The sequence below is a fragment of the Phascolarctos cinereus genome, unplaced genomic scaffold (genome assembly GCF_003287225.1).
Source record: "Phascolarctos cinereus isolate Bilbo 61053 unplaced genomic scaffold, phaCin_HiC Scaffold_4;HRSCAF=312, whole genome shotgun sequence".
NCBI classification, from domain to species: domain Eukaryota; kingdom Metazoa; phylum Chordata; class Mammalia; order Diprotodontia; family Phascolarctidae; genus Phascolarctos; species Phascolarctos cinereus.
The window spans coordinates 572,298,108-572,322,649 of NW_027555847.1; the positions used below are offsets into that span (position 1 = coordinate 572,298,108).

General features: G+C 39.8%; 1 protein-coding gene across 1 annotated transcript in view; it reads left to right on the top strand.

The window, feature by feature from the left end:
* The window catches only part of PXDC1 (PX domain containing 1), a 53,359-nt gene that overhangs the window by 20,141 nt on the left and 8,676 nt on the right, over positions 1-24,542 (top strand). Inside the window, exons 2-3 of the mRNA XM_020973807.2 lie at positions 10,898-10,989; positions 12,180-12,297. Of these exons, the coding sequence (XP_020829466.1) occupies positions 10,898-10,989; positions 12,180-12,297 (210 nt within the window). The remainder of the gene's footprint in view (positions 1-10,897; positions 10,990-12,179; positions 12,298-24,542) is intronic.

Below are 24,542 nucleotides of genomic sequence, written 5' to 3' on the forward strand. Positions count from 1 at the left end.
TTGACATCTCAGCTATTGCTGGCTAGCTCTTGGAAAATAGTTGTCTTCCTTTTTTTTTTTTTGGCTAGGCAATGGGGTTAAGTGACTTGCCCGGGGTCACACAGCTACTAAGTGTTATGTGTCTGAGGCTGGATTTGAACTCACGTCCTCCTGAATCCAGGGCCAGTGCTCTATCCACTACGCCACCTAGCTGCCCAAAATAATTGTCTTCTTTAGAGATTCACTAACGATGTCATCATTTAGTTGTATTTTCTATGTTAGGACTAAGACACACAAATTACAGTTAGGTTTCTGAATGAGGAAGGTGGAGGTAATCATCTACTTTATTTATGCCTCAAACCTCTTCTAAAGCCCTGTTCAGATGCCTCAACATTGATTAGAAGTGACACCCTGGATTTTCAAAGGCTTTATTCCCTCCCAAGTACAAGTTCTGGCCAGCCTTTGAAACCAGTAAGCCTTCAGGTAGGGATGTTTATAATCCAGGATTGTGGATCATCCAATGTGGTTTATTTCAGAGAGGCTCATAACCAAAGTGAGTAGAGGTGCAAAGGAAAGCTAGGTGGCTCTTTGGATAGAGTGCTGGGCCTGAAGTCAAGAATATCATCTTCCTGAGTTCAAATGTGGCCTCCGATACTTACTAGCTGTGTGATTCTGGGCAAGTCACTTAACTTTGTTTGCCTCGGTTCCCTCATCTGTAAAACGAGCTGGAGAAGGAAACTACTCCAGTATTTTTGCCAAGAAAACCCCAAATGGGGTCACAGAGAGTTGGACACAACTGAAAAACAACTGAACAACAGCATAACCAAGGGACAAGTTTTTGTTTGTTTGTTTGCTTTCCCAGCCAACGCAGCTCATGAAGTCATGGAGGGATTGCAGCCCACAAGCAGTGAAACTGGGTATCCTCAAATGAGGGAAGTGGACTCTAGGGTCCCTTCTAGCTCTAAATCTGCAGGATCTTTTTCAATTCTGAAATTTTAGAAAATGATAACTCATCTTTAGTGATTCCTGTGTTTTCCTAAAGTGATCTATTTTGGTACACAGAAATAAATCAAGCATTTTCATGTGCATAAAGAAAGTTAACCGGAAATTAATTGTGAAACAGATTCCTTGCTAGTCGATTTCAGGGAGGGAGCCAGTTTAAGAGAGAAGAGCACTCACTGCTGCTCACGGCAATGCATTCCCCATATGAGTGTGGAATTGGCAACCTGCTGTGAAGAGGGTATTATCGCCAAGTTTCTATTTCCAACTTCCAGATGCTTGGAGCAAAGCTGAATACAGCCCTTTGTGCCACCGGTGCATGTGATGTAAAATTGAAAGTCAAATAGATGCTAAGTGATTGTATTTTAGCAGAAATTAGGGAAATTGCCAGGGCATGCACTATTTTCTGTATCAGTTCCCTGAGAGCAATTCTTTAATGAGCCTGCTGGACTTCTTTCCAAGCGAGATCTTTGCCTTCTGATAGAAGCGAGCTTCAGTGCTCACACGGAACTTTAGGGCCCCCTTCTGCTCAACCTCCAGAGCTTCAGGCCAAATTTTGTGAGTCCTATTCTCTAAGCTAGTGTTCTGCAATCCTAACAGATATTGAGTACCACTTTATTTTATGTAGGTTATATTTATTGATATCATATTAAAAATGAAAAAAATACATTTAAATATACTTATTAAAATAATTAATCCATTATATGTTAACACAAATACCATTTTATAAATGAAAAATAATTATACTTTCCAAAACAAAAAAAATTATTGAGAGAAGTGGCATTATTTTACATATTTTTGCAAATCTCTTTAATGTCTGGCTTGCAAAATAGCTGAATAATCATATTTGCTTCTGCATTCACTCTGTTGTTGTTTTCTGTTTTAGTTGAAGTATTTGGGAAAAATCCAGCCTTAGATATGTAGCTTTAAAAGGAAGGAGTATTTTAATAGGTAAATGACATAATAGCATTAGAAAGATAGTTTGTATTAGGACATGGTTTAGTATTAGGAAAAAACCCTCTGTTAAATTGTGAGCTCCTTGAGGGCAGGGATTGTTTTTTGCCTCATTTTTGTATCCCCAGGGCTTAGCACTCTGCCTGACACATAGTAGGTACCTATATAATTCTTTTCTTACTGCTTTTAACTAAGTACTTTGGGATGTAGTTTCAAGTGTAGTGCCTGGGTCAAAAGAGATGAGCAATAATTGATTAAATAGTGCCCAAGTTCCATTTCCCAGGACACACATACACAACTACAATGTTATTTTTCCACCTAAGGGAGGCAGTGTGGAAATTAGGAGATCTGTTTGAATGCCAAAAATAATGCCATTAGTAGCAAAATTGATATTTGTTGAATTAGATGAAACATGGGCAGGTCTCTATACCTTAACTTTCTTGTCTTAGGCTAGACACTTTTTAAAGTAAACTCAAAAATAACTAGAATTCTGCTGAGAAATGGAAATTCACATCTGGAGCCCTTAGCTTTGCATTTCCTTTCAGTAGGATACAGCTTCTTAGATATCAGCACTATGGAAAGCCCAACCCAGAGAGTGAGGCTGAGTTTGCTGCACAAGTCATCCGTGCCTAGAGTTCTGAGTTTGAAATCAGAAAGTCCTGAGCTCAAATGTGACCTCAGTCACTTACTAGCTGTGTGATGCTGGGCAAATCATGTAACCTCTGCCTCAGTTTCCTCGACTTAAAATGGGGATAACAATAGCACCTATCTCCCAGGATTGTGGTGAGGATATAATAAGATAATGTAAAGCACTTTGCAAAACTTAAAACACTATGTATATAGGCTTATAATGATAATAACATTATTATTATTGCTGGAAGGGGCCTCAAAGATCATCTAGTCTAACCCCCTTTCCCCTCCTCATTTTACATATGAAGAAACAAAGATCTAAATGACTTCTCCCCTATTACCCAGGCAGTATGGAGGGAAGCTGGGTTTTCAAGTCATGTCCTCTGACTCCAAATCTAATTTTTTTTTCACCAATAGCTTGAGAGCACTTTCAGGGAATTAATAGATAATAGTCCAACTGGAGCACAGTTTTATTAGAAATAATTATCTGCCCTTTCTTTATTTTCAGTGCCGGAGATTTAACATCTTCTCTCTTCTCCTGTCAAGCCTCATCCCCCTTTCCCTTCCTTTTTTTTCTTAGAATATGGTGAAGAACATAGGAAGTATGCCCAGTGGCTTGAACATAGTGGCCTCTTACCAATTCACATTGAATGAATGACTGTCTATAAAGCATTCTTCTGTCCACAGGATCATATATTAAAGCCAATCCCTTCATTTTACAGATGAGAAACTGAGAGATACAATGACTTACTTACCCAGTGTCAAGCAGGTTGTGCCAGAGGCAGGCTTTGAACCCAGGCCCTCTGAATCCAGAACTTTTCCAGTGCATCATGCTCCATTGAAGTTTGTTCAGTCTTTGTTGAGAGTCTCTTGGCTTCCATTCAGCAAACACAGAAACATTGAAATGGAGAAATAGATTCAAATTCTGGACATTTCCACACACACAATACACATAGCAGTTAGCCACCTGGCTGTCTCCCTGTCTTAAATCTCTCCCCACTCCATTCATTTCTTCACTCGGCTATCGAATTGGTCTCCCTAAAATGCAGGTCTGACTGTATCATCCTCCTATTCAAGAAGTTATCACAGCTCTCTGTTACCTTAAGGATCAAATATAAAATCTCTGTTTGGATTCCAAAGCTTTTTATAATCTGGCATCCTCCTCCTCCCTTTTCCATTTTCTTATACTTTATTCTCGTCATGCAGCTGCAATCCAGCAGTCTCTCTACTCTGGGCATTTTCACTGGCTCTCCCTGTGCCTGTAACGTTATCCCTCTTCATCTCTATTTCCTGGCTTCCCTGGCTTCCTTCAAATCTCTGCTAAAGTCTTACTGTCTACTAAAGATCCCTCCCAGTCCTTCTTAATCTCATGGCTTCCTTCTGAGACTACCCCCAATTTGTGCTGTTTATAGCCTGTTTGTACCTAGTTGTTTGCATGCTGTCTCTTCCATTAGAATGTAAACTCCTTGAGGTCAGGGACCTTTTTTTTCTTTTTCTTTTTTGAATCCCCAGTATGAAGCACAGAGCCTGGCATATAGTATGCATTTAATAAATGCTAGCCAACTGACTGACCCTGACACAAGGAGGAAGACACAATAATCAGGAAGTGAAAAGTGTGCCTTTAGTTAATAGAGCACTGGACTTGTCAGCAGACAACCTAGATTAAACTCCCAGCTTTGATATTTGACTGTCTGATTTTGGACAAGACACCCTGACCTTTCGTTTCCTCATCTGTTGAATGGGGATGAAATAGTAATTGCAGTGCCTTCTTGGCTTGTGTGGTTGTCCTGAAGATTATATGAGATGGTGATGAGATTCAACACTTGCTAATCATGAAGTATATTAAGACCCCCATCAGTTTTTGTTATCAACCACAAGAATGGCTCTCAGTGACTCAGTGGATTAAATGCTGGTTTACTCTCAGACTGATTCCCTGTGATCTGAAGCAATTGACAAATATTTACCAGGAGTAAATGGCTGGCAGGACACTGTCATTGGCAGGGGCTAATGATGCCCAGAAGGATACCACAGGTGCCTGTTCTCAGTTAGACAAGACATGTACACATACAAAGACAGCCAGTACTATAAAGGAGACATTGTGGGAAAGGAGGAAACAGCACTAGGCTTGGAGGCAGGCCTAGCTCTGACATTTGTCAGCTCTCTGTCCTAGGATGGATCATTCTATCCCCTCTGGCCTAATCTGGGAGGTGAGGGTGTTGGAGTCAATCACAGGAGCATAGGGACCAATGCCTTCCCAAAGAATTTCTTCCTTAAATACATGATAAATAAATGATCATTCCAGAGTCATAACAAGGCTATCTTCCTTCCCATAGTGGCCTCACCCCTGGTGAACCCATTCCCCTTCTCCTAAGGCTGCTACTTTTTCCAGGTGTAGAAATAATTAATTTTAGCTCTGGGATGTTCTGTCCCTGTTGAAAGACATCAGTGAGAAGGAACCCACTACCACCTAGTGGTGTATATGGGAAGACGTTAGAGAAAGTACAGAGTTGTGAAGTTAGTGGAGGGGTTAGGGATTGGGGAGAGGAGGTTTAATAGAAACAGAAACACTTGAATTGGGCTTTAAAGTCAGGATAGGGATTCAGCAGGCAAAGGAGAGGAGGGAAGATGCGATGGGTAAAGGGGACAGCATGAGCAAAGGCTGGCATGGGAGAGTCTAAGTATGTTCAGTTTGGTTTATACATGTGGGGGAGTGTTAAGAGAAAAGGTGGGAAACTGAATACAGGATTAATTTTGGGATGTGAAGCATGGGGGTGGGGATGGAGGAGAGTAGCAAAAAAGAAGATCTTCTCTACTTACCATGCTTAGCACAGTGCCAGGCACATAGTAGGCATTAAATAAATGTTGATTGATTGATCAATCATGATTTTGTTTTGGGGCCTGACCTGTTTAGAGAAAACGATACAATCCCCACAATGCACTTGTCCAAAGGAATAGCATTTCTTTTCTCATCTTTCCTGATAAAATTGTGTGTGTGTGGGTGGGAGGTAGAGCATCCTGCTGCTGAATGATAGTTAAGGAAGAGACCTTAATGGAAAAAAAAAGTATCTATTAAGTGCTTACTAAGTTCACTCTGCTAAGCTCTGGAGAGTCAAATAGAAAAGCAAGACAGTCCTTGCTCCATGGAGCACACGTCCTCATACAAGAAGACAGCATATGAGAAGTTTCAGCAGCAAAACAGATATAAAGTCCCTGTGGTCCTTAGGGTACACTGGCAAAGCAGAGACTGGTAATGCATCTTCTAAAATGACATCTCCATTGATAAAAACCATATCCATTTCTTACATTGAAGCATGTGACCTTTGCCAAGGACTTTGGTGGTGAGAGCTGTCTTTTCCAGGTCTTCAATAGGTAGTTCAGGACTGGACAGATTTATTTTGAATCTAGGAGATGTGTCAGAAATGTAGGAGCCAACTGAATATTTCAGTTTTTAAGAAAAGAAAAATGAGGGGCACTAGGTGGCACAGTGGATAGAGCACCAGCCCTGGAGTCAGGAGGACCTGAGTTCAAATCTGATCTCAAACCAGACACTTGACACTTACTACTTGTGTGACCCTGGGCAAGTCACTTAACCCCATTGCCTAGAGAAAAAAAAATCATATTACCGATTATACATGTATAATCTTTATCAGATTGCTTTCTGTCTTGGGGGGTGGGGAGGAGAAGGAGGAGGGAATTAGTCATTGGAAAAAATAAAATACTGATGTCAGAAAAAACTAAACTTATGAAGAAAAAAAATCATAGTACCCTGTGAACATTACAGAGACACTGTGGTGTGGAAAGAACAGTCAGTGGGATTGAAATCAGAGGCTGAATCAAGACTCTGCTACTTGCTGTGTTGATGTAGGCTGGTCTCTGCCCCCTGTCTGAGCTGCAGTTTCCTTATCCTCATTCCTCATTATAGGCAGCTAGGTGGCAAAAATCTTCAGAGCACTGGGCCTGTAGTCAAGAAGATGTGAGTTCAAATATGGCCTCAGACATTTACTAGCTGTGTGTTCCTGGGCAAGTCACTCAGCTGCCATCTGGCTCCCTTTCTTCATCTGAAAATGAGGACAATAACAGCACCCCCTGTCCCAGGGTTGTTGTGAGGATCAAGTGAGTTAATATGTATAAAGCTCTTAGCACAGTGCCTGGCACATAGTAGCTCTACAGAAATGATTGTTACCTTCCCTCTGTAAGACAGAGATTGGACTAGATGATCTTGGATGTTCACTGCTAATATTTCATGAAAACTGGCAGAGACATGCTGTGCACATTGATTCTGTGCACAGAACACACAAAAATAAAGTTGTGAGAGTTTTACTCAATAGTCCTATGAGGTAGAAACTATATTTGGCCTGTATGAAACTACTATTCCAGCTATATAATAAGCATCCATTCAATATTTTGCAAATACATTTTTATTGGTAACCTGTTTTACAAATGAGACAATGTAAAGTGCTTGGCATAGTGCCTGGCACACAGTAGGCATTTGATAAATGTTTATTTCCTTCCCCCACATCACTTGTATATCCCAATATACCCCTGATCCTAGAGTTATCCCTTATAGCAAAGAACAAAAAATGCCTGGCAGTGGGAACTTGGTCAAAGAGTATGGACATTTTAGTCACATAGTCACTTTATTTGCTTTTCAGATTGGTTGGCCCAATTCACAACTTTACCAACTAATTAAATTTTAAATACCGTGGTTTTGTTTGCCTTCTTTGGATTTAGAAACATTTTTGGGGGGTTAGGAGGCATTATTTGGATGGCCAAAAAGGCATTGTAATATAAGGGATTGAGAATGACCTGGATTAAAGCCTCACATCTAAAACATAAAGGCTTTCTCTGACCCTGGGCAACTTTAATTAATCTCTCAGTGTCCCAGTCTACTTACTCTCTAAGTCTACAAGTTATCAATTTGCCATTAGTGGAAGGAAGAAGTTCACAGGTCTGTCTCTCTCCCCAAGTCAAAAAATCTGTCCAGGAAAGCATGAATCTGTGCTATTTTTTTCTGTGTTAAGCAGAGAGAGGTCTTCAAAAGGATTGTATGAAGCTGGCCTCAGAGTTGGAATGATTCTTTTGAAAAGCAGTTGCTAGAGATTCTAAATATTAGAGGAGAGTGCTCAAGACTAGTGGGGATCCTTTGGAGAGCAGGAGGGGCTCTCTTGAATCTGATACATCTGTTTGCCTTCTTGGTATTTCCCTCCTCTTATTTAAGACAGCATGAGAGGGTTAAGTGTGTGGGGGGCGGGGAGACAGAGAGGAAGGAGGATTTGGTAGGGAGGAATGCTTGTTTTACTTTACCTAATTATGACACAGTTGCTTTATGGGCTGCTTGTATTGTCAAGGGCTTCTGTACTTTTAAATAACACCTTCCAAGGCTACCTACCATCCCCCTCCTCCTACCTACTCCCCCTCCTGCTACCTGCTTGAGTCACTGCCCAGTGCCACACCTTAGGCTCCTAAAACCTTTGAATAAGCAGATGAGGGCATAAGCAGGTAAAGGTGGTGATAAATACACATTTCGTGTTAGACCAATTTAATCTGCTGCTTTTGCTTTGTTAGATCTATTTATCAGATGCTTAAGTGTTCAAATAAATTTGTCCTTCCAGAGTGTTTCCTTAGCATATATGTGTTTGTATATGAACATACATGTATACACATATGTGTAAAGTGTGAATGTGTGTATGTATACACCAAAGGAAGGGTACAGATAATAGGTACTATAAGAATTTAGTAGGGGAAGGGAAAATATACTGGATTAATAAGCAATTTTTCCAGCCAGCAGCCCAAATTTATATTTTAAATCCTCAAAGAAAAAGTTTGTGGACCTTCTATCCAGCGTTTTTTCTCCTCACCTCCCTCATACCAATTAACAGTCTTTCCACAGAAGCACTGAGCCCCACAAAATTAGACCTCTCCTTTCGATGCACCCCAAACACTGTGAGGCTATTGCAATTCTATCCATGCCTGTAGTCCCAGTGTTTTAGTGATGTTTGAACTTTCTAACCTATCCTAAATCAATGGCTGCTATCATTCTAGCAGCTAGGTGGTACAGTGGATAGAATGCAGGGCCTGGAGTCCGGAAGTCCTGAGTTCAGATGCAACCTCAGACACATACTAGCCCTGTGACCCTACTAGGCAAATCACTTAGCTCCTATTTGCCTCAGTTCCTTATCTGTAAAATGGAGACATGCTGCAGAAGAAAATGACAAACCATTCTAGTAGCTTTGCCAAGAAAATCCCAAGGACCAAGTCCATGGGGTCATGTAGAGTCGGACAGGTCTGAACAACAATAACAGTGATCCCTTTTAGTTCTTGCTAAATGGCACAGTGGAGTGCCAGGTCTGGAGTCAGGAAGACTCATCTTTCTGAGTTCAGATCTAGCTTCAGACATTTACTAGCTGTGTGACCCTAGTCAAGTCACTTAACCCTATTGGCCTCAGTTTCCTCATCTGTAAAATGAGCTAGAGAAAGAAATGACAAGCATTCCAGAATCTTTGTCAAGAAAACCCCAAATGGGATCATGAAGAGCCAGATGCAACTGAAATATGACTTAACAGCAACAATAGTTATATAGTTTCTGGGGCTAGCCCATAGACAATACAGACAATAGTTCCTGGGTTAAATGAGTTATGGGGAAGTTTCCAGTATACTTGGCAGTCCCCCCCCCCCCAATTCTAGATAATTGACTTTTAGAAACTATAGAATAGTGATGTCAAACTCTAATGGAAGTGAGAGCTACCACCAGAGATGGGGAATCTTCGGTCTTGAGGTCACATGTTGCCCTCCAGGTCCCCAAGTTCGGCCCTTTGACTGAATCCAAACTTCACAGAACAAATCCCCTCAATAAAAGGATTTGTTCTGTAAAACTTGGGCTCAGTCAAAAGTCTGCACCCAAAGACCTAGAAGGCCATAGGTTGCCTACCCCTGTACCAACCATAGATAAGGATCCCCCTGGGCCACATATTGGACTTAGAAAACCACATATTAACATTATCTATATTTTATTGTATTTTTATTTGCTTTGTTAAGTATTTCCACCTCCATTTTAATCTGTTTCAGCAGTAGAAGCATTGTGGGCCTGTCTTCACATCGCTGCCCCTTGTTTGACAGTCACCTCTGTGCTGGGCAGCTCCCTTAAGAGCCTAAATTGAGAGATGATGCTCATAAATTGTGGAGACCAGCTTTGTGCAAGGGAGTTACTCACTGGGGGTTCCCTATGATACCAGTGAAGTCACAGGTCCAGTGTCTGTAGTCATGATTATTTGAGTAGAGTTACTCAACACAGATACATTGCTAGAATTTTCAGATACTCATGAATATCTGAGTTGAGCTCAGCGTAACTCTACTTACATAGGAATTTTAGAATTTCTGGTCACGGCCGCAATGGAATAGTTCATGCGATTCTTGGAAAGACTTATGACTCATATCCAGTTTGGTTTTCTTAGAGCAAAGAGCTAATCATTTCCCCCTCTAAACCCAGCATTTAAATAAATGACTAATGTAAGTAGTAAGCACTTTTCCAACGGGCTCTATGGCTTGATGAAGGTTACTGAGGCCCTCTAGTGACAGGCTGCTGTAGCTACATAATTAGGAAGAAAGTTCTGTGGGTGCATTAGATTGGAGGCCTGTTCTTCCCATCTTCCCCCACAACTCACTTCAGCTGAGGGATGCTAAAGCACAGTTAGTGATATTCCAGAGTTGAGCCTTGTGGTTCTGGGTCCTTCTTGCCCTTGCTCTATGGATCCTAATCCAGACTTCTCAGAAATAGGGAAGATTTTCTTCTGCTTTCAGCTATTAACCACACTCCTGCTTCACTTCTGTTGTTTTTGTTCAGTCATTCAGTCTTATCTGACTCTTCATAACCCTGTGGTCCATAGCATCCCAGGCCCTTCTATCCTCCTACTACCTCTCAAAGTCTCTCCAAGTTCATGTCTGTTGTTTCCATGACACTATCTATCCATCTCATCCTCTCCTTTTGCCTTTAATCTTTCCCAACATCAAGGTGTTTTCCAGTGAGTCCTGTTTTCTCATTTTATGGCTTCACTTTTCCCCATCATCAAATAGCTCTCCTTCCCAAAGGTAGCCAAGCTACTCAAAGCAATTCGTTATGTCATCAATAGAAATAATAATAGTTGAGACCAAGAGTTTCTGGAATGCTACTACTCCCTTCTAGGGTTAATTAAATGTTCATTATAAGCACTAGGATGTACCCTTTTTGCACATTTCAGGACAATGCTACAAGTTTCAGTGGGACAACTATTGTCTTTGTTTAAAAAGCCCATGTTTCTGGGATTTGTATTTTGACAGGGTTTTCTGTCTTAATTCCTAGGACTAATTGCAATAAAGGATGCTCATGATATAGAAGCCAGACTTAATGAAGTGGAGAAACTTCTAAAAACTATTATTAGCATGCCATGCAAAGTAAGTATCATTATCTTTGTGTTATGGTTGATGGGGAGGGGGAGAAGGAGTGAGAGATAGGAGGTAGGGACTGAGGAAGAAAGAGAAGGAAGAGGAGAAAGGAGAGGGAGAGAAGAGGAGGGGAGGAGGGGGGAGGAAGAGAGGGATTTTAGCACATATTTGTGTGGGTAATGACAACAAAGCTAAACAAAAATAGTGAGATCAACTCTCAGTGTGAAATGTTCCCTGCTATCAAAGGAGTGTGAAGTTGGTCAGTTCCTTTTATGTTAAATTAGTTTTTGTGGGATAGCATCTTCATTTTGGATAATTCCTAGATGATTGAGTTCAATTGAAGTGAGTTGAATAAGGACAACCTTATCAAAGGCTAGCCTTGGTTTTTTTTTAATTCCTGGAATTATCCATAACTTCCTTATGCCCCCTAGAATCATGGACATGGACCCAGAAGGAAATTGAGACTTGGATGAAGTGTACTTCTCCAAGGTCACACAGATAGCATGGGGCAGAGCCAGGATTTGAACTCAGGTCCTTGATGAATTAAACCAATTTACCACCTTGGCACACAGAGCATCACTGTTGTCTAGGTGTCTTTGTTTATTACTAAGGAGGAGACCTGAATTCTAGCCCATCTACCTGCCACTAACTAGGTGTGACATTGGACAAGTGTCCTAGTAATGACTCACATTCATAGAGAGCTTTCAAAGTTTTCCCTTTGAGGTGGCTGCTAGGGGGTGCAGCGGATAAGGAGAACCTGAGTTCAAATCTAGCCTTAGAGACACTTAGTAGCTGTGTTGGCCCTGGACAAGTCACTTACTTAACCTGGTTGCCTCAGAAAAAGAAATAATAATAATTACAACAACCTTCCGAGGTACATAGTACAAGTATCGTTATTTCCATTTTGCAGATGAGAAAACCAAAGCTACAAAGTGTCAGAGCTGGGATTTGAACCCAGGCCCTATCTCTACCATTCTACACTATATTAGCTTCTCTGGGCTTTGGCTTCCTTGGCTATAAAATTAAAAGGTTAAACTTGATAATCCCTAAGGTGTCTTTTATAGCTAACGTTCTGTTGATCTTAAGGTCCTTTTTCTGTCCAAGATTCTATGAAGCTCTGAAATTAAAAAAAAAACTGTGGGGAAATTAAAGAAAATTAAAATAAGCCCAAATTCTAAGTAATCAGTCTTTCTTTCCAGTATTCTAGGTCAGAAGTGGTGCTTACCTTCTTTGAAAGATCCCCTTTAGATCAAGTATTAAAGAATGATAACGTACATAAAATTCAACCAAGTTTTCAGAGTCCAGTCAAGATATCAGGTAAGAAAAACCACATTCGTGTCGGTTACTCTGGCTCTCAAAAACATTGTTGTTTGTGAACCATTTTAGTGAGGAAAAAAAGGAATTTGGGGTGATCACTCATTCAATCCACTCCCACTTAGGCCAGAGAAAAAAATTCACTGGAATAATTGGAAAGAGTGGTACAGCTGATGTCAAAGAACTGCAATGTCTAAACTTTATTAAACAACATATGCTGATTGATTTCAGATTTATCTGTACCCTCAGTACTTCTAAAAGATTTGAGGCAGCTTACAAAATTGACCATAGTGCAAAATGAAACATTGGGGATCGAATAGGTTCCTTTTAAAAGAAGCACAGAGAGTAGATACTACCAAAATGACAACTCCACTAGCCTACTTAAGATCTCCCCTGTTCTAAATTCACCTTTAAGTTGCCCAGAAAAGAAGCCCCAAAAGCTTTACACTGGGTCACATGGCCTTAATCATTTGTTAGCTGACGAAAGACAGCATTTGCATATAGAGACTAATTTTTTTTGTCCCCCTAGGACTAAACAAAGAGAAATTCAGTTCTTTTTAGCTTAGTTATTGAACTGATTGGTGGATAAATGGCACTGGGAAAAATACATAGTGTTATGATTTGGGAGAAGCCAATCCTTTTGGTATTCAGCCTCTTAAAAAGCCTGAGGGCATAATACTGAATTGCAAGTCAGTGAAGGCATTTCTGCAGGGGCAGGGTGAATATATTCAAATACTTTGCTTTCTAATGAACTCCAGAATAGAACCTGGGAAATTTAGAACAGTGGAGAGCTTTTTCCACTGAGTTGCTTTCATGTATTAGGTATCTTAAATTTAAGAACCTCTGGAAAGATCTGGATCACAGTCGATTAATGATTGAAGTCTTTGCTGGTGGTTAAAATGAAGAGCACATGCTTTAGCTATCAGCCTTTTTTTTTTTTGCTGTAGAAATTTTAAGAATCAGATTGTAGTTTTGCCCAGAAAGAGGGCCAAGCACACTTCTGTATGCCCACGGGCATTAGGTAGATGGAGCCAAAGTTTCCCTTCCAAAAGAGCTTTGGATGTTTTGAAGCACTTGGGCAAGTGATTTATTTTTTTCAGATGCCAACACTGAAAAGTCAAATGAGACCATATTGGCAAAAAAAAAAAAAGGTGTGGCACATAGTAGGTGCTTGTTTTGTTTTGTTTTTCAGTCATGTCCACTTCTTGTGACTCCTTTTGGGGTTTTCTTGGCAAAGATACTGGAGTGGTTTACCATTTCTTTCTCCAGCTTGTTTTACAGATGAGGTAACTGAAGCAAACAGGGTTAAGTGACTTGCCCAGGGTCATACAGCTAGTAAGTGTGAGAAGGCCAGATTTGAACTCACGAAGATGAATTTTCCCGTCTCTAGGCTCAGCACTCCATGCACTGTGGTGTCACTTGGCTGCTTCTAATAAGTGCTTAATAAAAGCTTATTCTGTTCATCTCTTGCAGCTTCATAGTATGGGACAGGCCATTTTTGCCTGAAAAGTGTTGAGGGCAGGTGTGACCAGCTGATCACGTTGTCCATTAAACACTCCCCACCTTATTTAGATTCTGTATGGAGAATAGAGTTAGAACCAGAAGAGGCCTGGGGGGTCAACTAATGCATCCAGCCCACCTTTATTTTTACAAACAAGGAAACTGAGACCCAGAAAATGAAATGATTTGCCCAATTATGCACAGATAGTAAATTCTCAGGATTAAAAATAAGGTGCTTGGTCTCTAAATTCAACACACTTCCCACTGTGCGAACTACCTCTCACTCTCACCAGGGTGAGTTGGCTGCCAAATGTACTTCCCCAAGACACTGAATGAATTGTTCTTGGATGGAATCATTTAAGTCACCAGGTTACCATTTAAATGCTGGTTAATGGCTACTAAATGCACCATTTCTTAGTTCTGATATAATTGGTGCTGAGCTGCTCTAGCAATAGTAAAGTCTCCAAGTCCATCCACTATTCCATGACTCTCAGTCAAAGATGATCAGATCCTGTACTAGCACCAAGAAGGCTTGGCTTCCTTTTTTCATAAATCCAATTCACTTAATGGTGTTAAGGAGTTAAGATAAATGATAACTGTTTCTCTTGCAAAGAGATATAGTATCTCTTTGTAAGAAATTATACAATGAAAAATAACATTGAGTATTTACCTGTATTGGCACCAGTATGAGAAATTATAAAGAAAGGGGAGCTAGGACACAGCCTTTTGAGATTGCAATTTGGGTTTTACTCTAATGCCTTGTTGGGGTGTGGCGCTTATGTTGGGTTCTTGAAGGCTATGGCATTGAAGCATAACCTGGCAGTTTCTCCCAGGCTGGAAAATTTTTGACTATGGGCCTGATGATAAAATTGTGTCTGTTGCATGAAGACTAGTCTAGACAAGTATGGAAAGGCTCTTCACCAGAAGGCTGGACTTCAAGTGTTAAAAAGGCCAAGGTCTCCCACTGCATTTGGGGCCATCTCCAGTCATCCTGGTCTCTGTCTTGCCACTGGACCCAGATGGCTGTGGAGGAGAGAGTGAGGCTGATGACTTTGCATAGCCTTCCTTCACTTAAGTCCAATTCACTTGCAAATAAAGATATCACCTTCCTGACGTCATGGTCCTCTTCAAGAATGAAGGCCTTCAACTATTTTGGGCCCCAGTCATCCATGCAAAGGACAAAAATAAAAAATGGTTCTCAGTCCTTTGTATACCTCATCTGACTGCAGTGACTGTAGGAGAAAAGGATATAAAGGATGCCACAAATCACACAGTTCTTAGTCTTTGAACATTAATTTGACTCTTGGCATTCTAAATGGGCAATCTTTGCTCACTAATTGGTTATCAATGAATTGATAATGCTACCAGAATAATAGAACTACAATAGTGTAATGACATTACACCAAAGACATTTCATCTAAATGGAAACATGGCTCCCGGGCTCTTCTTTAAGAGGCAAACAAAGTAGATGATGGAAATAATTTCATTGTACCCCCCCAAGGCAATAAGAAATGTCATTTCAGAAACACTAGACAATTCTCTTTGTACTCACAATGATTTAATTTTTTATCTTTCATTATATAAAATTGGCTATTTATGAATTAATGTTCAAATCAGGCCTCAAACTGATAACAATACTGCACTACCAATTCACATTAATAACAGGTAAATTAAAAATAATTAATTTACAAAAATATGATTTTAAATAAAATGAAATTAATTTTTGAAAATTATTTGTAGATTTGTAAAATAACCTGGATTTGGGTGGTTTCAACTGATTCCCTTTTGTGGTATTACCTTAATAACTTTGCCAAATTCTTTCCTTCTCTTCCTTTTCTTTCCCTTCCCTTCCCTTTCCTCTTTTTCCTTCCTTCCTTCCTTCCTTCCTTCCTTCCTTCCTTCCTTCCTTCCTTCCTTCCTTCCTTCCTTCCTTCCTTCCTTCCTTCCTTCCTTCCTTCCTTCCTTCCTTCCTTCCTCTCTCTTTCTGATAGAGTGTAGCAAACAAGCTAAACTGGCCAGTTTTCTCCTAACAAGTCCAAGGGTAGTAAAAGCTGGCTTTAGGCTCTAGATATGCTATCTGCTGGTATGCCATTAAAGAGGAATTGTCTTCCAGAAGATAAAAGAGCCAAATTCTGCCCTATGTTTAGACTTGTGGAGGTGAATCAAATAACTAGATGAGGATTCATTCCTCCTCAATAACTTCATCCCCAAAACCTCTAAAAATAGATGGAGGAAAGTAATACAAAACATGTAAGTAAGTCAAAGGGAGAAGAATATGCTTTCCATATTATCTAAATATATATAGATCTAGATCCAGGTCCATTTCAATCCAGAGTTAGAGAGGGAGCTGATTGACCAAACACCTTGTTTAGAGAAACATGTATAATTAGACTTGGTAACTGTCATAGAGAATAGTGAGGGTATCATCTAGAGCTATCCAGCTGAAAGGAATTCAAAGGAAATTTAAAGGTGGACCCACTAGATATGACTGGCCATACAAACACATATATGCTTATAAAATATTTGAATAAATAGGTAGAGAACTCTGTCAGACTTACTTCGTCAAGCTGACTGTAGTCCAGCCCCTACATGTTGTCTCTCATTACCTGGCCCTTTCTTACTGTTTTAGGCTTATTTGTTTTTCCTTTTTAAAATATATTTTATTCATTTTGCTAAATATTTCCCACTTACATTAAAAAATTTTAACATTCTTTTTTAAATTTTAAGTTCAGATTTTCTTCTTCTCTCCCACTCCTTGAGAAGGCAAGTAGTATGATATCTCTAGGCTCATTTCTTTCTGTTTTCCAGCTTGAACCCCCTCTCTGTGCAGGTTTATTCCTGCCTTTGTTCTGACTGGGCCAACTGCCCAGAATGTCCTCCCTCTTTCTTTCCAGTTAGTCAGTTATACCTATCCTTACAGGTGCATGCCATGGCTGTGTCCCTTGTCAAGCCTTCTCCAACCAAGTAGCCCCTTGGTTTTTTCTCCTTTTAAAATAATGGCAACTGACATTTATATAGCATATTGGATAGGTGAAAAGTAGCCTGAAAGAGTGGATAGAGAAATGATGTTGGAACCAGGAAGACCTGGGTTCAAATCCTGCCTCTGACACCTACTGGCTGTGTGACTCTGGGCAAGTCATGTAACCTGTTAGTGCTCTGGGCAGCTTTAAGACTCTAAATCTCAGAGTAGATGCCAAACTGTACTGGTAGTGGGATTTTCCTCCTCTGGGAATTCCCTGCCAATGAAATAATAGGCCTCATCCTTATCCAGATCCCTGGGATAAGTAGGATGATGGAGCTAGGGCTGGAAGAAATGACGAAGGTCATCTAGTTCAACCTTTTAATTTACAGCTGGGGAAACTGAGGCTTAGGGAGGTTATGGTCCACTTACAGTCCCAAAGATGGTAAGTGACAAAGAGAGCATTTGAATTCAGCTCCTCAGATTCCAGAATTACTATACTTTGTAAGGCATTTTACATACATTATTTCACTTAAACCCCTATTGCATATAGTGGTAGTGTAACATTTTAGACTTATTGCCTTTCATTGATATTTAAGTATTTTTATTCATTTTTTCTCCCTTAATTTTAAACTCTTGTAGGGTAGGGACTAATCTTGTATTGCCTTGTCTGTGCCTTTATGTCCTCCACAGTAAAATGCCTTGTGCACAGATAGGCACTTAGGAATTATCTATTGAATTGAAATCTGATGAATCTCAGAAGCCAAATTCTACTTTCTGGCCATCATACTTTATTTGCCTAATCTGGTTCTTAGAAGTACTAATAGCTTACATATATAATGCCTAGATTTGCAAAGCTCTTTACAAATATCTAATTTGATCTTCACAACAACCCTGGGAGACAGGTGCTATTATGATCTCCATTTTACAGTTGACAGAACTGAGGCAGGCAGAAGTTAAGTGTCTAGGGTCACACAGCTAGGGTCAAAGGCTGGATTTGAACTCAGTTCTTCCTAAACCCAGGTCCAACACTATTCACTATACCACTGAGTTGTCTGCCTCCTGGTTTCTTCAGTTATTTATTCCACTAATGTCCAGACCTAGAGGTGAGCACAGGCAATAAAAATGACTTTGGAAACAAGCAGCTCATAAATTTCACTTTGTGAACCTTAAAGTACTATAGAAAATATTGATTAATATGGGGGGTGGAGTAGAAGAGAATTAGTAATTATGAAATTATGTCAAATATGTGGCTATGATGAGCCTCTGAACTTCAGAAATGGTTATATTATTCACCTATAGACCTCAGGAAATTTATCTACTGTTAATTCAGTAAATAATAACTGTTAGGAGAGGAGGGGAGGAAACAGTCATTTATATAACACCTGCAGTTTGGTTAATTTTACTGAATTGAGAGAAATATACAGGGAGGGTTGCACATTGTGTGGCATTTCTGTGTTCAGCAGCCAGGCTTACTTTGACCAGAACTGTCATCAGTCTGTCAGCCTCCTGTGATTAGCATAGCTGGTTTCTGTACAAGGAATTTTCTCCTAAGCTGAATGAGTGTAGTTATCTGGTTCTGAAGGTTAGGCTTTTGTGAGTGATCAGTAGGTCCACTAGGTGGTGCTAAGTGTTAACCTGTGAAAAATAGCTCACAATGGAAGAATTGTTATAAAATGTTATGACCGCAATTTAGGACAATATCAAGGACAAATGGAATAAATGCTATAGTGTCCCAGGCTGATGTCCTAACATGTTTGCATGTAGTGACTCCTTACTAAAATAAATGTTCATCGAATCTGAGAAAAGAAAACCTATTATGTAAGAGTGGAATGTCATGGAGGCAGAGGGCCTGGGTTCAAATTCCACCATTGACAAATCTGTGTGACTTTGATAAAGTCACTTATCTCCCTCTGCCTCTGGTTCCTCATCTGTAAATGAAGGGGATGGACTTCATGTAGGTCCCTCATATTTCTAGATATATGATCCTACAATGATTGGGAGAGTGCCCAGTTGCTAGCATTTATTTATTTAAGGCAATTGGGATTAAATGACTTGCCCAGGGTCACACAGCTAGGAAGTGTTGAGTGTTTGGTCTGAGGCTAGATTTGAACTCAGGCCCTCCTCACTTCAGGGCGGGTGCTGTATGTACTGTACCACCAACTGCCCCCCAGTTGCTAGCATTGTGTGTAAACTCAAAGGGAAATGAAGATAATCATTAACTGGCTAATTTGATCAGTGTAGACTGCAAAAGCTGATCATTCAGAATCCACAGGAAGTTTTTTTTTTCTCCTGAATGTTCATATATACCTCGGTTAAATTAAGCAGATAATTATCATATTCTTTTTATGCTATATATTAACCATGAATAAAAAGATACTTCTTTAGAGTTTTATCTCCTGGTTTATACTGGAAGAGTAATTCCAAACTGAAGTACATATGTGAGACTGGGGGCAGTAAAATGAGAATCTGGAAAAGCTGATTTCAAGCACAAGTAGCTTCAACTCATTTCACAAACTTCTGAATACACAATGACAAAAGCAGAAAAAATCATCTTGGCCCTCAGGGACCTTACATGGGGGGGAGGAGGGGAAGGGTTTACAACACTTAATAGACAAGTAAATGCAAGATAATTTGAGAAAAGAAAGAGAGCTTACACCTGGCTAGTTCCAGAAAGGCTTCCTGTAGGAAGGGGCAAGTGCACTGAGGTGGAGGTGACTGGCACCTCCAAAAAGCCACAGAGATAGAGTTCCATGTTTAGGGATTAGCAAGTAATCCAGTTTGCCTGGAATGTGGTAGAGGGCAGCAATATGACGTAAATCTGGAAAGGTAGATGATAAAGCAAGACTTTTTTTGTGAGAAAATAAAAATGTATAAGTGTCTATAGCTTGAAAATCCAAATACATCTAAACAGTTCTACCCTTTTTCTGTATTAAGAAAAACACAACTACCTATTTTAAAAAAGCTTGTGTGTACTTTTTCTCTTCAGATTATGTTTTTGAGAGGAAATGTTTTGATTGAGATGACTGCTCAGTTTAGCCAAACAACTTGATTGGGCTGATTTTAGTCTTAATAAATCAACCATATTTTAAACTAAAAGATGAATCTGAGTGACTGAAAAACCAGAGAAGGTCTTGAAGAACTGTTAATGAAACATATGAATCAATGAAGATCCGTCTTCCTGGCAAAGAGGTGAAGGACCACAGGGACAGAATGTTGTTTGCACGATTAAATATATATTGGGTGTTTTTGCTTTATTATTTGTCTTTGTCACAAAGGAGGATATACTTTGAAGGGTGTGGGAAATGACTGTAGAGACAAAGTCATTGATAAAAATGTATTTAAAAAAATAGTTTAACTCAAGAAATAAAAATACTGGCATTGAACAAACCTAGGTGGCCTGGAGGGGCCATTCTCCCATATCTTTACAAGAAGGGCACGAGTATATTTGCTCTATGATCCAATGAACCTAGATGATAGAACCTAAAATCTTATTTGCTATAAGGTTTCACATTTGTGATTTACAAAGCACTTTCCTCACAACAACCCTCTGAAGGAGGTAGTCCAAGTATCTCCATTTTGCAGATGAGACAACTGAGTCTCAAAGATGTTAAGGATCTGCTTAGAATCACACAACAAATGTCAAAGAACCAGCACATGAAGACAGGTTGTCTGACTCTGTGCCCAGGGTTGGTCATGAGAATAGGGTCAGCTTAATTTAGTTCAGTTTAGCTAACATTTATTAAGTGACTGTTATATGTAAAGCCCTATGCTGAGAATACAAAAATGAAAAATGTCTCCATCTGGGCTCCAGAAGCATTTACAATCTAATTATGGGGCCAACACGTGCATAGAGACATGCATGCCTCAGGACAGAATGCAAGAGGTGCAAAAGGGAGGCCTAAATGAAATGTTCTGAGAAATCTGAGGAGGGAAGAGAACTCTTTCACCTGGGGATATCAGGAAAGAACAATTTCAAAAGCGGGGATAGAGGGAGCATGTTCCTAGGCCAGCCAGAGTGGGAGAGGATGAGATCATGGGTTAGAGTGGCTGGGATAGAGACTAGATGAAAGAAGAGTAAGAAATAAGCTTGGAAAAGTAAGTAACCTGATTGTAGACCTGAACTCCAGGTTTCCAGACGTTGATTTAATTGTGTCTACAGTTGGGAAGCCCTGGAGACTTGAGAGCAGGAGACTGATGTAATCCAAGGGCTTGTCTGAGAAGATAATTTAGGTAGCAGTAGGAAGGATGCATTGGTTAAGGGAGAGGCTCCAGGCAGGAAGACCCAATTAGAAGTCCATTAGATTGGTCCTGGTGAGAGGATCCGAGGGATGTACTGAGAAGATAATTTAGGCAGTGATGAGAAGGGTGAAGGAAGAGACTTGAGGCAGGAAGACCAATTAAAAGTCCATTAAAATAGGCCTGGTGAGAAGTATTAGGGCTTCAGTTAGAGATCGGGTTGGAATGGAAAGGATGAACAGAAGAGATACTGTGGAGGCAGAATCAACAGAATTTGGCAGCTGGATTGTCAGAGCAAAGGAAGAATCAAAGACGATGGGAGGTTTTGTGTCTCCGTGACTGGGAGGCTTGTGGTGTTTTTAGCATAAATAAGGAAGTTTGGGAGAAACGTAGGGTTAGGAAAGACAATGATGAGCTCAGTTTCGGATGTGTTGAGTTGGAAGTGGCAATGGTGATGCAAAGTGAGACATCAAATAGAAGGTGGAAAATGAAAGGGGATTTTGGGGGCAGAGATGTGGACTAGGGAGAGAGCTGAGACTCATTTGACGTAAAATTGATCATTCAAGGGAAAAGAAAGTTGAGGATATAGCTTTGGGGGGACACCTTCACTAAGAGGACAAGAAGGAAAAGATGAATCAGAGCCTGGCCCAATTTCTCCAGGACTTGTTTTAATGAGCTCCAGAACATGCACATCCTTTGCCTGGGCCTCATTCTCATTTCAGTCAGGCTAGTGTAGACATCCCTGAAAAAATGTGAAAGATGTGAAGTCTTCCATGTCTTTATGTGGTAGTGACAATAATAAAAACCAAGACTGATAGAATACTTTGAGGTTTACAAAGAGCTTAGTGTATTATCTCATTTGATTCTTACAGCAATCCTGTGAGGAAGTGCTATCATTTTCCTCATTTTACAGATGAGGAAACTGAGCCTGAGAGAGAGAGAGAGAGAGAGAGAGAGAGAGTGACTTTCCCAGGGTCACACAGCTAGGCAGTCGTTTTGTTTTAATTTGAGGTTCCAGCCTAGCATTGGGAATTATTTAGTGTCATTTTTGTGCACATAATATTTTCATTTTTAGAGGTAAGATTTAGAAAATTTATTTCCAAAACTAGATTTATTTGTGGGAAGGATTCTATTTTTCTAGAAACCTTTTAAGAAAAACCTTTTCGGATATTTACTCATGAACATTTTTGTAGTGATGGTCTTAGTTATTTGTCAATTTTTTAAAAATCTCCTGGTAAAGGGAGAAAATGTCAATCTACAGCATGATAGTTGTGAAGAGTATGAGTTTATCAAAATGGGAAAGAAGTTTGTTGTTTTTAACTGTGACCATATATCTTTTTTTGGCCAGTAAGTGAATCTAAGTCATTAGGGTAAGATTTAGTCATTGTCATAGAACCAGGTTCAAGGGAGGGGGCAAGAAACCTTGAAACTGTGGAGTTTGGCCCTGGAGAACCACATACTAGTTCCTTTTTTACACCTAGAAGTAGAATTGACCCCTGAGATTAAAAAAAAAACCCTCAAGTTTCAGTTTACCTCCTGTGCCCTTTCACATGACATGAAGAACTCCAGCTCCAAATACAGGACGTGTTGTTTCTGGCAACGGGAAGGATGAGAAGGAGGGGGACGGGGGAAGCAGTAAGCTTTGTGGGAGTATAGGGTGTCAGGGCTGCTTCCTGGCCAGAGACTTGTGAAACGAGACCTGTAGCTGCACCAGACAGTCATAAAAGAGAATGCCTGGGCAGTGAGATCAAGTGAGGGGCCTGCCTGTGTCATCCAGATGAGGGCATCACCGGAACTTGTCTCCCCTGTGTGTAGCATAGTGCCTGGCACATAGTAGGTGCTTACAGGATGCTTGCTGAATCAAAACTGGATCACAATCTCATTTGTTCTCTTGACATGGCCACAGATAACCTAGAATTAAATAAAAAAGCTTAAGTATAAAATGATAAATATACAAAATAACATGTAACAAATTATAATGTATCAAATTATATAAACAAGTAATATATTATGAATTAGAATAGAAATAGAAATTGTAATAAAATATATTAAATAAAAAGAATCAATTATGAAACCCTCTGTTTTGCCTCTAAAGCCCTTTCAACTTGGTCCAAGGTGAAGGGGGAGGAACCTGAAGCTTTGAGGCCACATGTGGCCCTCTAGGTCCTCAAGTGCAGTCCTTTGAATCCAAACTTCACAGAATAAATCCCCTTAATAAAAAGGATTTGTTCTGTAAAACTTGGACTCAGTCAAAAGGCTGCACTCAAGGACCTAGTAGGCCCCATGTGGCCTCCAGGTCACAGGTTCCCTACCCCTGAATTGGTTCATTTTTTTTTTAAGTTCTTTTTTTATTTTAAAATAATATTTTGTTTTTCCCAATTACATGTAAAGACAATTTTTGACATTCATTTTTTAAAAAAAATTTTGAGTTTCAGATTTTCTACCTCTCTCCCCTTTTCTTCCCTGAAACAGCAAGCAGTTTGATATAGGTTATTCATGTACAATCATGCAAAACATATTTCCATATTAGTCACGTTGTGAAAGAAGACACAGGACACCCCTCCCATTAAAAAAAAAAGCATGAAAAAAATAAAGTGAAAGACAGAATGCTTCAATTTGCATTCAGACTCCATCAGTTCTTTCTCTGGATGTGGATGGCATTTTTCATCATGAATCCTTTGGAATTGTCTTGGATTGTTCACAGTTGGTCATCATTGCTGTTATTGTATCCGTATTGCTGTTACTGTGTACAATGTCTTCCTCATTCTTTTCACTTCACTTTGCATCAGTTCATGTAAGTCTTTCGAGGTTTTTCTAAAATCAGCTTGCTCATCATTTCTTACATCACAATACTATTCCATCATAATCATATACCACATCTTGTTCAGCTATTCCTCAATTGATGGGCATTCCCTTAATTTCCAATTCTTTGACGCCACAAAAAGAGCCACTATAAATATTTTTGTACAAATAGGTGTTTTTTCTCTTTTTAAAAATCTCTTTGGATATAGACGCAGTAGTTGTATTGCTAGATCAAAAGGTGTACAGTTTTATAGCCCTTTGGGCAACCTGATCCATTCTTACCTCTATGGTCATCTCACCCTTCATTCTCCTCCATGTACTCTGTGATCTAGTGATATTGACCTTCTTGACGTTCCTCAGACACAGCACCCCATCTCCTGGATCCATACCCTTGCCTTGGTTGTCCTCCATACCTAGAATGTTTCCCTTCCTCACCTCCACCTCTTAGCTTCCCAGGCTTCCTTCAAGCCTTGGCTCCAGTCATACCTTCTACAAGAGGTTTTTCCTGTCTCTCATCCCTTACCCCTTCTTTAGTGCCTTCTTTATGAGATTACCTTCCATTTACACTATATGTGTGTATATGTATATATATATGTATATTACATATAATATATAATAATATTATATATGTACCATATATATATATATACATATATATATGTACACACACATAAATGTACATAGTTGTTCACATATTGTCTCCCCTGTTAGATTGTGAACTCCCTGAGGGCAGGAACTGTTTTTGCCT